The 15,647-nt window shown below is 35.8% G+C and overlaps 1 protein-coding gene and 1 long non-coding RNA gene across 3 annotated transcripts in view; one reads left to right on the top strand and one right to left on the bottom strand.

The window, feature by feature from the left end:
- The window catches only part of LOC147844459 (uncharacterized), a 155,530-nt gene extending 146,319 nt beyond the window's left edge, over positions 1-9,211 (top strand). Inside the window, exon 3 of the long non-coding RNA XR_015492166.1 lies at positions 7,993-9,211. This is a non-coding gene — a long non-coding RNA (uncharacterized LOC147844459). The remainder of the gene's footprint in view (positions 1-7,992) is intronic.
- Positions 1-15,647, bottom strand: part of ap2b1 (adaptor related protein complex 2 subunit beta 1) — a 69,381-nt gene that overhangs the window by 36,181 nt on the left and 17,553 nt on the right. For both annotated transcript variants that reach the window (XM_087251357.1, NM_199919.2), the window contains 4 exon segments: positions 14,766-14,931; positions 12,493-12,591; positions 9,806-10,065; positions 6,457-6,649 (listed from right to left, as the gene is read on the bottom strand). In XM_087251357.1, coding sequence (XP_087107483.1) covers positions 6,457-6,649; positions 9,806-10,065; positions 12,493-12,591; positions 14,766-14,931 — 718 coding nt within the window.

Here is a 15,647-nt window from a genome sequence, read left to right as displayed (position 1 = left end):
TTCTGTGTGGAGTTTGCATGTTCTCCCCATGTTCGCGTGGGTTTCTTCAAGTTGCTTCTGTTTCCCCCACCAGTCCAAGGACATGTGATATAGGTGAATCGAATAAGCTAAATTTTCCATAGTGTACGAGTGTGAATGAGTGTGTATGGATGTTTCCCATTGATGGATTGCAGCTGGAAAGGTATCTGCTGCGTAAAACATATGCTGGATAAGTTGCCGGTTTATTCCGCTGTGGCGCCCTCAGATTAATAAAGGGATTAAATCGAAAAGAAAATGAATGAATGAATAATAATAATAATGATAATTAATCAATTACATGTACAGTTGAAGTCAGAATTATTAGCCCCTGTTTATTTCTTTCCCCAATTTCTGTTTAACGGAGAAAAGATTTTTTTCAACATATTTTTAAACATAGTAGTTTTAATAACTCATTTCTAATAACTGAATTATTTTCTCTTAGCCATGATGACAGTAAATAATAATTGACTAGATATTTTTCAAGACACCTCTACAGCATAAAGTGACATTTAAAAGCCTAACTAGGTTAATTAGGCATGTTAGGGTAATTAGGTGAGTTATTGTATAATGATGCTTTGTTATGTTGTTTATCAAAAAAAAAAAAAAAAAAAAAAAAAAGCTTAAAGGGGCTAATAATATTGACCTTAAAACATACCCGTCAACACTCCTCTTTTCCCGCTAGTCTCCCGTATTTGAGACCCATCTCCCGTTTTGTTCTCGCTCTCAGAAAACTCCCAGAATGCCACTACCCCCCACCCCCCGGTCCTCAGCTTTTTGGTATATTCCCCGGATTGCCGACCTTTGTAGTACTGACCAGGGACCCCAGTCTTCAGTTTGCCACACACCACAAGGGTCAAAAAACCATTATGATCAAACACCAGTTACAACAAGTTTTTAATCCTCATGTCATATCTTGCCCTGAGAAACTAAACCACCACCTCCGTTTTTCCCAAATCCTGGTTTAACCACTGGATGTAGCACATCTCAAGAGTCACAACATATGGTAGAGAAGTGGCCCATCAGCGAGCGGTGAAACTCAGATGCATCACTAGTGTAGCAGCAGGATTCAACACTCTTCCCTCCACCGTGCTAAACAAGCCTTGAGCTGCAATCTTCACACAGCAGGCCTGCGTCTCCATCCTGGTTTGTTCAGGGCCCCCCGTTCGAAGCTCTGACGCAGAAACTGCTCCAATTTGGACAGAAGATTACACAGAGGCGCAGCACCTGCGCGGCTCAGATATAGACGCTTCACATGTGCCACGCTCAAGGTGCCTCCTTCAGCAGCAAGATACCTGCTTGACAAATCCACTTAGTCACGAGGAGGTGAAAACAGGCTTTTTTATGGATGGAGGACAAAATGAATTGTTTCTGGATGTGAGGATTCTGGCAGGTCCCTTTAAAATGCATTTCCCATGAATATCCCTATCGCTATTAATAGGACGGTCCATCCAATATAAGGATTCAGTCATTTATTCAACCTCGTCTTGCTCCAGACAGTGTCATTTTCTACAATTGAGCACAATAAGGGTGTTGAAATGAATTTTTATTAGTCATTTTTTAGAGCTCAATAGCCTTTGTGAGTGTCACCAGTGTAGGGCTGGGCGATTAATCGAAATTGACATTCAGAACCTATAATCCAAGGGTCACCAATTTCGGTCCTGGAGGGCCGGTGTCCCTGCAGGGTTTAGCTCTGGCCTCAACACACCAGCATGGGTGTTTCAAGTATATCTAGTAAGACCTTGATTAGCTTGTTCAGGTGTGTTTGATTAGGGTTGGAGCTAAAATCTGCAGGACACCGGACCTCCAGGAACAAGTTTGGTGACCACTGCTATAATCAATCAAATTTGTCAAATTTTTTAAATTACTTTCCCTACCACGTGTGGAGTCACGTGACCCAGATCTGTTTACACTTCTGCGTTAAGCACAGCCTTCATGTGTTTACATACCCCTCACTGTGACTAATGCTGACGCTGACCTCTCAAAAACTGTAACTACACTTTTCGACGATAGCGCAAGCTCTGCGATTGGTCAGATTGGTAGAGTTGACAAGCGTAGGCAGCGCGGAGAGGGCAAAAAAATAAATAAATAAAATATTCATTTATTAATGGGAATCAAGATAAAATGTTCAATTAATCGAGATTTAGATTTTAGGCCAAATCGTCCAGCTCTACACCAGAGGTGGATAGACTATTAAAAAACTACATTCGTTTCAGTGCCTAGATGAAAGAGCGTGCCATTCAATTTATTTGGTTTTCTGTAAAACGGTTGAGAAAATGTTTAGAACGTAGCTTTGTTCATGAAAGTGTGTGGTTCTAGTGTTCACAAGATGTCTGTCTGCTTGCACGATAGAGGGAAAACACTTGGACATGTGTAATTACAACAAGTTAAAAATGCCCATAGTTATCAAATTACCATTGTTAGGGTTCAAATTAGCACAAATGTGACCCTTACCACAACAGGTTTTTTCAGGTTGGAGCTGGAATTCACAGGCGCAAGATAAACAAAAGCGAGATATGCGTCTCTATAGCAACCTTTCGCAACACAACTTCCCTAATACAGTGCACATCGTATAAAACCTATGTATTATCATTTAACAGTAACATAGGAACGTTGCCAAATGTATCGAAAAGTAAAGTTTTTACAAATTTGTTAATTTTATTAACTAAGTTAATTCTATTAAATATGTTCGTAAAAGTTTACTTGAGTAGAAGTACACATATTTAAATGTACTCAAAAAGCATAAGTTACCCAACAATTTTACTCAAGTAAATAAAGTAAATGTAATTCGTTACAACCCACCTCCGACTGTCACAGTACATCCAAGTTGAGATTATACAATGTTCACCCAAATTTGGAATAATCCATCAGATGCAGGGTATGATGGGGATTCATTAACAACAATAGACACCAAGATGCAAGAACCCAACGTTTTATGCCATAGTGTGATACTTTCTTTTTTAATTGGTTGTCTATCACATCTTTGACCAACAGGAGCACAGAAGCTCTTCTGTATGGAGCTCTCAAGCTTGGCGAAACAAAATCAATATGATGGCGTTACTGCTACTTGCTGGGATTATAAAACAGAGCTATATAGCAACAATTCCTTTTTTAATTACATAATTTGCATAAACATAGTTAGCTTACTCTCTTTTGCTTGTTCTGCTTTCTGAATGACATCATGCATGTTATAAATGACCAGCCCAGGCTGATTGGAAATACGCCCCTAAGCCTACATTTTGTTAAATGTAAAATATGTTTCTCCGAATATGTTTATTTTCACGTTTCAGATGACAAATCCACACGAGGGCGCTGTTTACACTTTTGTGAATATGAAATATAATACAGGGCTTGTAGTACAGATAACTGAGCGAATCACCGGCCCAAACCTAACCAACTGTATTTTCAAAAACACATGCAAAACAAAACGACCACATAGTTTTACCTTGATTTTACATTGCTTTTTTTATCCCTTTTGTAGAACTGCTTCACTGCGTGTTATCAATCAGAAGTACGAAGTTAGCTACTCATCAAATTCACCATTCCACAAAAAGTTGTCCATATGAAGAAAAACAGGTGAGGTAAACATATTCGATAACAAATAAATTACATTTCTTTCTAGAAAATACTATGCAGTATGGTGGAATACGTGTAACTAAATCACCTCAAAATATAGTATCACTGTAAATAAGTAATGATTTTGTGAAGGCTTACTTTTGTCAGTACACTTACTTTTTGCCCTTTAAGAGAGCATGCGAGATTTGCACACATCCCAATCAAAAAATGTAAATCTCCTCAGCTACCCTCGGGTACTGTGTATGTGAGTTGAGCTGAAGATTTTTATGTGGGATGATGGCTGTGTATACACATTCAGCCCTGAGGTTGTGGTGCTGTGGCTGCAGTGTGTTTAGGAGAGAAGAGCCTGTGGCTGTTGTGATAGAACACTTTGAGTTCTGCTAGAAAGTGAAAACACTGCATATACTGTACTACAGCCTCTCCAGATCAACACACACCAGCCCTGCAGCTACACATAAATCAAAATAAAACACATCTGAATTTTAGTTTTGACTAAATTTAACCTATAATGTTAAGACGTTTTTGTTTACATTCAGCAGATTTTTGTTGCCTCGTTACAAATATAGACAACAAATTTCACAATGCACACGTTAAACTAACAAAAGTTACAGGTAAACTAACCTTATGCAACTTTGGGCCTCTAAATAAAATTATAATCTGCCTTTCACAAATTTTGCAGTAGGCTGTGATAAGGTGAGATACTCCATGCCTTATTGCATTACCAATTTTCTATAATGCTGGTCTTGTTTTCATAATAAGAGTCCTACATCTATAACTGAATAATGGAAAAAAATAGAATTGTTGTAATCTAATTAGGAAACATTGTGGCCAATCAAATGCTGCCTGAAGCGTGCATATTAATAATTCAATGTGCATTGTCAGAGTACTTTGTTCATTATGGCCTAGGATTTTACACTAACGTAATTTTCATGAGAACAAGAAAAGAATGTTAAATAAGGCGCATGGTATGTCTTTTTTAATTCCAAAGCTCTAATTATTCAGCTATGGCCATGTATATCCCCATTTTCAATCTATAAAAATTTAAATAAATTCATTTACATATTTCATCAGGCACTATATTATCTACATAAGCACATAAATCAGTGAATAATCAGAAGTCTTAAATAAATTAGTAAAAATCCTCTAATCCATTTTATGTACAACAACATACATAGTTGTGATCATCCTTTACTTTCTGCTTTATTTATCACATTTGGATTGCCAGTGCAAAGCAGAAATTAGCAATGTGTCAATAAACGATAACCGCCTAATTGAAAGTCAGAGTATTAATTAAATCCCATTCCTATTGCAGCAAAACGCTGCTGTCTGACCCTGCCATTCTTCACTTTGTTGTTCACTTGAAGACCTCTCAAATGTAAAATATACTGCTGCAATCATGTCATGCTGAGCAGAGCGGTCTGAATCCCCTCAACAACACATGCACCAGTTAACACACAAACCCTAGAAAACTACTAAACTGAATGAAAATCCTACAGCAGCATCAGGAGGGGCCCCTCTAAGGACAGGACTGTGGCAAATGCTTCTGAATGACAATTTTTGAGCTCATTCTTAAGCAAATATAATTACAAACCTTATTAAGCGCTGAATAACAGAAAATAAAATTGTTGACTAGTTGGCAGAAGGAAAAACACTTGCATTTTGGCAATTAGTTTACACAAGAAGGTGTTTTGGAGCCAGGAAAAAAGGGTTTTATAGCATGCAATTTTATACGTATGTTTACTACATGTTCAGTCTACAGATATGCAAACTGCTACATTAACCAAAACAATGCAGGATACAAGACTACAGAGAAATGCGCATTTTTCCATGCATATTTGTTTTACAGCACAACATTTTCTGTAATGTAGCTGTACAGAAAAGCTTTTCAGCTTTTTTTTTTTTTATTTATTTTTACCCTGAAACTATAAACATTTTTTTAATTGTCTTTGTTTATTAACTATGAATTTTGAAGAGTTTATTTCAAAAACAGTACAATAGTGCAACTGCTATAAAATAAAAACAAATTAATAAATGATCTCTTAAGAGAAAAAACCCCAGAAATGTTGCCTTTATGTTTAATTTCTTTTAATTTGACAAAATCTATATGTATATATTTTTAAATAGTTCCATCCATAAAAAAATTTTTCTCAATTATCACTAAAATTCTAAATAAAAAGCATATAAATTACAACATTACTTGTAAAGCATGAATATTAATATTATTTAGGGTTATTCTAAAGTAAATGAATTTAAAAACATAACAAATATTTGCTACTAATATCTGCAATATTAGTTTTTATATTAGTCGTAAGCAAATTGTTATTTTCTTATTGTTTGGCTTAACTTGAGATACTAAAACAACTACAACTAAAAAAAATGCATAAAAACTGTAAGTTAAGACAGGTTAAAAAAAAAAAAAAGTCAAACATTTTTAAATTACAAAATCTTTACCCAAAATGTTAAAAGAAAAGAACATAATCATAAAACTACTTCAAATGATTAACACAAATTACAATAGTGTATCTGCAATGCTAAAACAATACTTCTACAAAAGAAAAGCAAAACAAATCTTGGGGAACAACAAAAAAAGTCTTCCTATCTTACTAAATGGTGCTAGTTAAATGTTCCTTGTTCAAAAATAGTATATATAGTTCAATATAAAAGAGTTTATATAACAGAAAACAAGACTAAAATACTAAAAATATACATTAATTATTCATTAAAACCTATTTTTATTTTTTTTTATTCTAAAATTATAATTAATAATTATTAAACCCTAATTATTGCAGGATTAGTAATTGGAAATAATATTTGGAGTAACCATGATGCAGACATGACAGATGTAAAAAAAATCAAAATACGCACCAAACTGTCAAGACCACCTCCCAGGAGATCCACAGCCGCTATCTGCATGGAGGACACCTGGGGCACATTGACCGGTGGCCCGAGGTCCAGATTAAGCAGGTCTCCCAGAAGGTCACCCTGAGATGGGATGACCTGGGGTTGATCAATGGAAGCAGCCGGGCCGGTACTGACGGGACTCTCCCCGGTGTCGATACTGTGAAAGAAGAGTATACAAACTGAGAAAGGCAACACTAATTGAACAAAGGATTGGACCGACAAGTGTTTTTTCATTGTTCTAATAGAGAGGACAACGCAGGTTCTGTGTGGCTCTACTCTCAGTGAGTCCCCCATTGTATTACTAGACTGAGACTGATTCAGACATCTTTTTTTTTTTTTTTTTTTTTTTAGAAAAGCGAGAGAAATAAACAAATAACCATGATTTCAGAACTTTTGAGATGACAGACCACCATGACATTGTGATTTTGAGTTGTTTGTTAGATTAACACTTTTTTAAAGGTCTCCTGAAATGGCCTTAAATGGATAGTCCACCCAAAAATAAACATTTACTCATTATTTACTCACCTTCTTGTGGATGCAAATGCTTGTGCTTTTTTATTCTGTTGAACACAAAATATATTTTGAAGAATGCTGAATACCTGAAACCATTGAATAGAAAAAAACAAATACTATGGAAGTCAATGGTTACAGGTTTCCATCATTCTTCAAAACATCTTCTTTTGGGTTTAAGAGAAGTAAGAAACTTTGAAACAAGCAAACGGTGAGTAAATGATGACACAAAATAAAACACACACACAAAAATAAAAGAAAAAGTTGACTCAACTTAAAATTGTAAGGCAACTTGCTTTTTTGTATTGACTCAACTTAACTCAAAAGCTGTTCATCAATTTGCCTTACATTTTTAAGTTAAGTAAAAAAAATTTTGTTTCATGGTGGAGAATTAAAATTTTGGGGTGAACTATCGCTTTAAAGTGAGCAGCTTTGTTCGACGTGTGGCATAATTTCAACTAAAATATGAAAACAGGACGGGACATATTGAGATATGCTCCTCCTCTTTTAAAAAATAGCTAATAGTATTTTTGCCTATATTAAAGTTCAGCCAGTCATTAGGTTAAATGTCAGCCACAGTTCATAATAGCAATGCTAAGTTTCTAATTATTTCTTTGCTATAAAATACAACTTTCAGTGTAATTGAAATTGCTCTGATATGTTGTGAGACTTATGAGCCAAAGCAGATAAGACTTCATTCACCTGAATGGAAACCAAATGTACACTGTCTGAATCGTTTGTCCCCTTTATATTGCACAATTTGGGCCCCTCCCTTGATTGTTATGACAATATGACCATAAACATAGAGGAGTTTGGACCAACACAGTGTTTCAAGCATTTCTTCCTTGTATTTTTCAAGTATTTAGGTCAGGGGTGTCCAAACTTGGTCCTGGAGGGCCAGTGTCCTGTTGATTTTAGCTCCAACTTGCCTCAACACACCTGCAAGGATGTTTCTAGAAAGCCTAGTAAGAGCTTGATCAGCTAGCCCAGGGGCCTGTTTCAGAAAGGAGGTTAACTGAAAACTCAGAGTATTTTAACCCTGAAATGAGAGAAACTCTGGGTTTTCCGTTTCAAAATGGCAGGTTTGTTAAACTCGAGAAATCAGGGTAAGTCAAGCCTGTTTCTGAAAGAGAGTTAACTTTAACTCAGAGTCAGTTACTGTGGTAACTTACTCTGTGAATCTAACCTGGTCAGAAGCAGGTTTTATTCTCTAAACTCAGAGTTTCTGTCTGTCTCCTCCCTTTTTTTAAAGATGAAGCCGTATTTCTCGCCTTAGCCTAACGTTTCCCCCCACCTATTTTAATGCTCATTTTGGATACGTGCATAAAAACGATTGATAGAAACGTCATGATGCACATAACTTTTTAAAATATGCATAAAAAAACGCACATAACTGAGTAGGATAAACTTTTATTCGATAGAAAATGTGCGCATAAACTACGATGGAAACACTTTTACTGAACAAATTACAGTATGTACATTCAAAAAAAGATCATGATCATATGATAATGAAAATGTGTGTAAATGGAGGCTGAGAACACTGTAACACGTCTTAAATATTGTTTTAGTCATTCTAAAATGCCTTAACTGTTTCAGTATTAGTGTATATTATTAATTACCTCCGAACGTCTGGTGCGTGTCAAGAGTCTCCGCGTCTCATGGCTTCAGACGCCCCCACGTGTTCATTGTGTTTCAGCATTGTCTTCTGACATCGAGGCGCAAGTACATTAATTAAGCTAAATAAAGAATTAATTGACGCAGCTTCTTCTACCACAGTAAATTCTGTTTTTACTGTTGATATTTGGTGCCAGTTAAATCAGGAAGTGACATTTTTTTCTCTTTCACTCGTTGGATGGAATTTTATTCGCATCTTTTATGCAATATTCCAGTTTTGCACATAAATTTATGTAATATATTTGGATGGAAACATAGCTATTGCCTACATTTTAGTCACACACAGAAGAACTGTACTAGAATGGCTTATGCTTTTTTAATAAATGATTAAATTGAATTCACCTTCGATATGCACTGTAACTAGATTAATGGGATTATTATTCTTTCTAAAAAATTTTTTTAGTACTGCTTACCTTCTAAATGTTATATTAACCTCTATCACTTGATCAATAAAAAGGCAGACACACAAGTGCACTGTTAAATCATTTAAAACTAATAAATGTCTAAAAGAAAATTTAGAAAAAAATATATAAACGTCACAAATTACATTACTTATTTTATTATACTTAAATATTTAAATACTTAAAAAGTTAAATTAGGCATTATCTTGAGCAGCTGTTTTCCCACGCTAACTGGTTGATGGCTGCTTCTTTTCAAATATATACACTCATATTTGCTATAACTTTGCATGAGAACATCAAGTTCAGCTGGAGAAAGAAATGCTGATCTCTTTTATAAGATATTGCCATAGTCACTCGTAATGTCTGCGCTCCATTGATAATGCCTTTTTATAGTCACGGTGCGCGCGCTTAACTCTGAGTTGGTCTACTCGAAGTTGATTGACCCAACTCAGATCAGCTGTTCTGAAACCGAAAACTCTGAGTTTTTAATCTCTCGGTAAATCAACTCAGAGTTCAAGTTTAAACTCTGAGTTGTTTGAACCTCCTTACTGAAACAGGCCCCAGGTGTGTCTAAATGGGTTTGGAACTAAACTTTACAGGACACCGGCCCACCAAGACCGAGTTTGGGCACCCCTGATTTAGGTGAACCCTTTAAAAACACTCAAGTTACATGAGAAAAAGTGACCAACTTTATTTATGGGAATAGCGTCTTATAGGATAGTAGGTACCTGCCGTGCTGGATGGGCAGATGTTTGCGATGAATGCCATGGCTTCCCTCCACAAAGGCATTTGGGGGCTTGTGGTAGACAGAGGCCAGCGAGCCGATGTGGCAGATGAGCTCGTCCAGCAGGGTGGGCTCAATCAGGTCCGTCTCCTCTGAGATCAGAGGTTTCTCAGACAGCACCACCTCTTTAGCGGTGACAGGATCAGTGGACAGCAGACGCCAATAGATGTAGCCGCGGTCACGCAGGTCAGGGTTATCAGAGTCCTAAGAAGAAAAAACTCTTGTATTAATAATGAACAATGGATGGAAATGCCAAGAAGTGCCTACAGTTAAAAAAAAAAGGCTCACGCTGACTTTTTTCAGGATTCTTTCACCTTTTCCAAAGTCAAATATAAGCATTTCTCTCAAGCACATTCCTATTCAACTATTCAAGCACTAAGTGTGGCAAATGAAATATTTAAATACATATAAATACTTTATCAGATGCTATTTGTTATAAAATTTCATAGTGTAATATTCTAAGGAATATTTTTGTCGGCATGTTTGCACCAAGTCTAAATTTATTTTGTCTTATTTAAAAGTGTGTTTAATTATGATCACCTATTTAGTAAGATCAATTACAGGGAATTTATGTTAACAATTTACAATAAGGTGGTATTAACGTCTTTTCTAACATGAACAAACAACAAGTACATGATTAGTAAATGCTGTAGTAGTAATAAATAATGAAGACTAACAATGTTCCATACACTTTTCGGTATTCAGTGCACTCAAACGACCACTCATTCGTCATAGAAAGCCAGATAAGCATGTTTGTGTGTTCAATCTCTGGGTGAATACCTATTGCATAATCTAAATTTTGATTGATGTCTTTTGAACCAGTAGTTTTTGAGAAAAGACGGGAAAAGTACGGCTTTCGCATTTGTACGAAAGATAATAAGTATTAACAGTGTTCCGTTCACAACTAAAATGGCGTTTCGTACAGTGTGCATAACTTTAATTCACTAGCAAAAATGGGCATTGTTTGACGTCTTATTAAAAACTTATGTCAGAATATATAGGCATGCACCGATATGGATTTTTTGGCCGATACCGATAACCGATAATTCTTCAGACTTGTAGGCCGATAGCCGATATGTATGGGCCGATAATTATGAATATTTCAAAATGATATATTTTTATGCAGCAAACTTCATAAGAGAGGGAGACACAGAAAAGAGGAGCGTTTTTTTTCGCAATGATACTGTTTTCAGGGATGATTGGACCAAGTTACATGTGTCCTCGTTCATTCACCGGATGCAACTAAAAGAGAAGGGAGTTAACCCCGAAACTAATATCATTCAGCCCTGGAGTAAGTGAATCTCCTCTGCTATCTCTAACACAACAAAGAGACAGAGCAGGAAAGGATTACACATGTAATATTTTTTTTCCTGAGGCGATTTAAAGTAAAATACACAATGGCACTCTATCAAACATATCTACAATGATGAGGAACGTGGTTACTTACTGAGTTATTAACGCACAGCAATAACACACAAAGAAATGACGGACTTTGAAGGAATAAACTATGTGGGGAGAGATCCATTATAGTGCACTGAACAAGTCTAAACAAGTTCCGCCCACACATGCGCTGCAGGCAGTTCTGTACAATTACGTAATTTATCGGCTCAAAGATATCAGGGTAATTTTAGACATCGGATCGATAACGATAATCTTACAAATAGCATTTATATATCGTGCATCCCTAAGAATATACTATGTTTGTGTTTAACTTGAAGTAAATTATATATTTAATAACTCTTATGAAGGTTTGAAATGAAATAACTTTACAATCATTTAATTTTTATTTCATGTTTATTTTATTACAGCATGACAATTTAAAATAATAAAACATTAAATTTATGCAAATTAACGCTAAATTGACTGATCTGTTATGAATATAAACATCACCACTGCACAAAGATTATCCAAACAGCGTTTGCACAATTTGTAATAACTTAATATTCACTTCTTAAAGACTGTAATACTCTGTGATGCATAAATTAATTGCAAATCCATATTGCCGTTGCTTTAAATGTCTCCCCTCCCAAGCGACACTCCCCCTTTTAGTTTGCCCACTGTCTATTTTCAAGCACAATAGGTGAGCGTAGCAAACTTACTGAATTTTCACGGAAACATAGTAGGAAGGTCTCTACTTGGGGTTGAAAGAGTGAGAAATAAAGATTACATAGATATATAGCTTGCCTACGACCCATAAGTATTTATTCATAAATTGGCATTAAAAGGTAATCTGTATGGAACATTGTTGTGTACGGAATATGGTTTGTCTACGTTATTAGTTCATGTTAGTAAATACTTTAACAATAACTAATGAAATCCTATTTTACAATGTAACCATATTTGTAACAAAATAAATGCTGTTAAATTGAAAAGATGAATCACAGAGAATTTTGCATCTGTAATAAAAATTGACTTCAAATCCAAATCCAATAGTGATTCAGAAACAGATTTAAATAATGAAATCTAAAATGAGAATTTAGTAATCGAGAGAAAGTTCTAATTGACAGGTGATTAAAAAAGTTAGTAGCCACAAAAGTAGTTCATTTCAAACCCTGGAGTGACTAACAGCAAAGCAAAAATATTTTAGCTGATCTCAAGCTGTAGTGTTTATAATGGTCAAGTGCATCTCACCTGAGTGGCCAGACTGAGCACCTGCTGAACCAGCTCCTGAGTCTCAGAGGGCTTCTTCAGGAACAGCTTCACTATGGCTGTCAGCAGAGTCAACTGGACCTGAGAATAACAATGCAGTAGAATCAGATCTGCACTTTTATAGAAGTTATATAGTATACCAGTAAACAAAACAAAAAGCTACTACACATAAAACAGGGTTCCCACTGTAACCCAAATATCAAATTCCCTGACCTTTAAAGACTAAAGGATGAATTTCTATGACATAATAAACAGGAAAAAAAAGGCTGCTCTTGTTCTTAGAATAACATAACAATAGTTTATAACAGTGTTTCTCAACCACACTCCTGGAGGACCACGAGCTCTGCACATGTTCCTTGTGTCATAACCAAACACATCTGATTCGGATCATCAGACTGACAGTCAAAGGAGTCATTCGAAACATGCAGTGTTGGTGGTCAAAAGAAAGATGGTTAAGTCACACTAGTTTAGAACATCATTTTGCATGACTTTATTATAATACTCTATTTAACATATATAAGGTGTTTAAACATTGATGCAAATAACAAAATAATAATAATAAAGAAAAAATATATGAGCTAGTACAGAATAACAAAAGTTGACAAAAAGTTGAGGGTAAGTGTAAGTTGAGATGACATGTTTCTTATAGTCAGTTAAATGTCTGTTGAAGGAGCAGTATTAGCAGATATTAAATAGACAGTCTACTAATACTCAAGTGGACCATCAAAATAAAGTGTTACCAATAACTGACCTCAGACTATGAACAAAATCTGAGGTACTTACTGATTGTGTGGCAGTGAAGCGCTCCTTCTTACATATTTGATAGTACTATTGCAGATTTACAACTTTTATATTCATTTTTTCTGTCATCTACCTTTAACTTCCAGTCTTTTAAGTGGACATTCTGAAGCCAAAGCTCCTAATACTTATATTATCCTGATTCTGACGCCTTCTTTTGAGTGACGCTCCTGGCTGTTAGCCCCCTGGAGGCTGGCTGCAGTCCAAGTCATAAACCCTGCCTCCTCTGTGTTAACGAATGAGACTTGAGCCATAAAATGTCCCGAAAGTTGGTTTTGGTCAACTGAGACGGTGGTTATCAAGCTGATTTAGGTTCAAATGTTCATTTTTGTAAACAGCATGTTTTTAGCCAGAAATCTAATGCTATAAAAACAGGGCGTGCAATCATGACCGACTCCGTCTGAGCTTTGGGAGGAGATTAAGGTATCCATGTTCGATTTCAGTGTTGTTTTACCATAAAAAAATGAGTTGTTCAGCAGTGAACTTTACTGTCTGACCTACAGGATCTGATCAATCACTTTATTTGGTAAAGTGTGGGCTTTACCAGGCTTTATCTTATGAAAGATCATTTATTCCTGCAGTCCAACATATATTGTTTTTATTAAATTATTAAAACCAGCTTACATCACAGTTTTTCAACAAATCCTATATTATCACTTGTTTTTAAATGTAAGTGCTTATACTTATTTAGCGAGCCTTTGTTACAGTGCAGATACGGGCAGTCAAATGAGTAGTTCAGGGGTCGTGGTTGCGTTTAGTTTGAAGCTTGATTCCACAGCTCGGTCTCTGACTCCATCCGGCAGTCCTTCTGCGCATACCCTGGCTCCAATTTCAGCAGTTTTTTTGTCTGTCATGAGGTGTTTTGCATTTAAAGCGTTCAATAGAAAAAGGCGCTGTCAAATCGTTCATATTTCTTTTTACAGTCTATGGTTAGGACATTTATGAAGTGAGTGGGCTTGACAAACCACCTGTAGAAACACACTACTCTCTATATATAACCCTCCTCCTTACTCTAGCACTTAATTCTCTGAGCAATAACAGTTCCTTTGTATAACTAGCACTTCTTGTGTGTCTCTTGTATGTCTCGACAAAAGCATCTGCTAAATGATTAAATATATATGTTAGTCATGAAACAATCCGATACAAAATTACAGCTTGATAAACGGAAACTAAAATGTATAGTGACTAACAAAAAAATCCATGATATTCCATGAATTGGACAAAAATGTAAACATTCCCTGACTTTCAATGTCTGGAATAAACTTTTTAAAATTCCAAGACCAGTAGAAACCCCGATAAAATCATGATACCAAAAAATAATAGTGATAATTATACATACACTAAACACAAAACCAAAGAAAAAAAGCAACAACAAACCATTAAAGAAACAAATGAAGATTAAAATGACATCAAAATAAAGAGATACTGATTAATTCAAAACAGTAAGAATGTAAAACCTGAGTGCTTTCATCATGGAAGCCCTCGAGGAAACTCTCCAGTAGCTCATCAGCGTTGTCGATACGCTCTGCATATTCGCCAACAATCCAGATCATGGCTCCTCGAGCGTCAGGTTCATCCAGAGAGTCCAGGTTTTCACACAGAGTGGCGATTATGCTCTCATACCTGTGCAGATTACAGGGAGACGTTTCAGCAGCGGCATACTGTTATGCCACATAGACTTTCCAGATTTCTTCAGAAACACAAACTCATAAAAACCTCTGCAAAACCTTGAGATGCTCTTCACTTTTAAGTATCATAGCAGAGGTTTTAAGATTTGTTTTTTTTTAAGGTTTATATTAACATGATTAAAGAATATTTTGCATTTGTGTGATGGTATTTTGGCTGCTTTTGGTCTGTCATAAATAAAATAGCATTACACTGAAACCAACAACTCGATTAAGCATTCATTAAGTCAAACCACTCATTCAAAATTGCTGATTTGATTTGAATCTTTATGAATGGATCATTTGAATCACAAGAACAGATTCAGTCCGGAATGAAGCACAGCAGTTTTAATCTCAGATGCACGTATGTTCTGCTCTGGCTTTGTTTGGAAGTATTTTCTTTGATAAAATAGAAAACAAAAAGATAACATTGCATCTTACTAGATATTAACTTGTATGTTGAACTGCTGCAGAAAATCAATTTCCACTGTGATCATGCAAATTAAATGTAAATCAAAGGCGGCAACACCAAGGCTCCAAAAATACAAATTTATTAAATTAAAAAGGCTGACACAGAGCGTGTAACGTTTCGAGCCGCCGGCTCTTCATCAGACAATGTTTATCACAATCAGGTGCTTCTTTTTATACACTTCCGGATCACATGATCTCCTCTCA

This window comes from Danio rerio, chromosome 5, assembly GCF_052040795.2.
Source record: "Danio rerio strain M-AB ecotype USA chromosome 5, GRCz13ab, whole genome shotgun sequence".
NCBI classification, from domain to species: domain Eukaryota; kingdom Metazoa; phylum Chordata; class Actinopteri; order Cypriniformes; family Danionidae; genus Danio; species Danio rerio.
The sequence above is the reverse complement of the archived record's forward strand: the minus strand, read 5'-3'. Positions and strand labels throughout refer to the sequence as shown.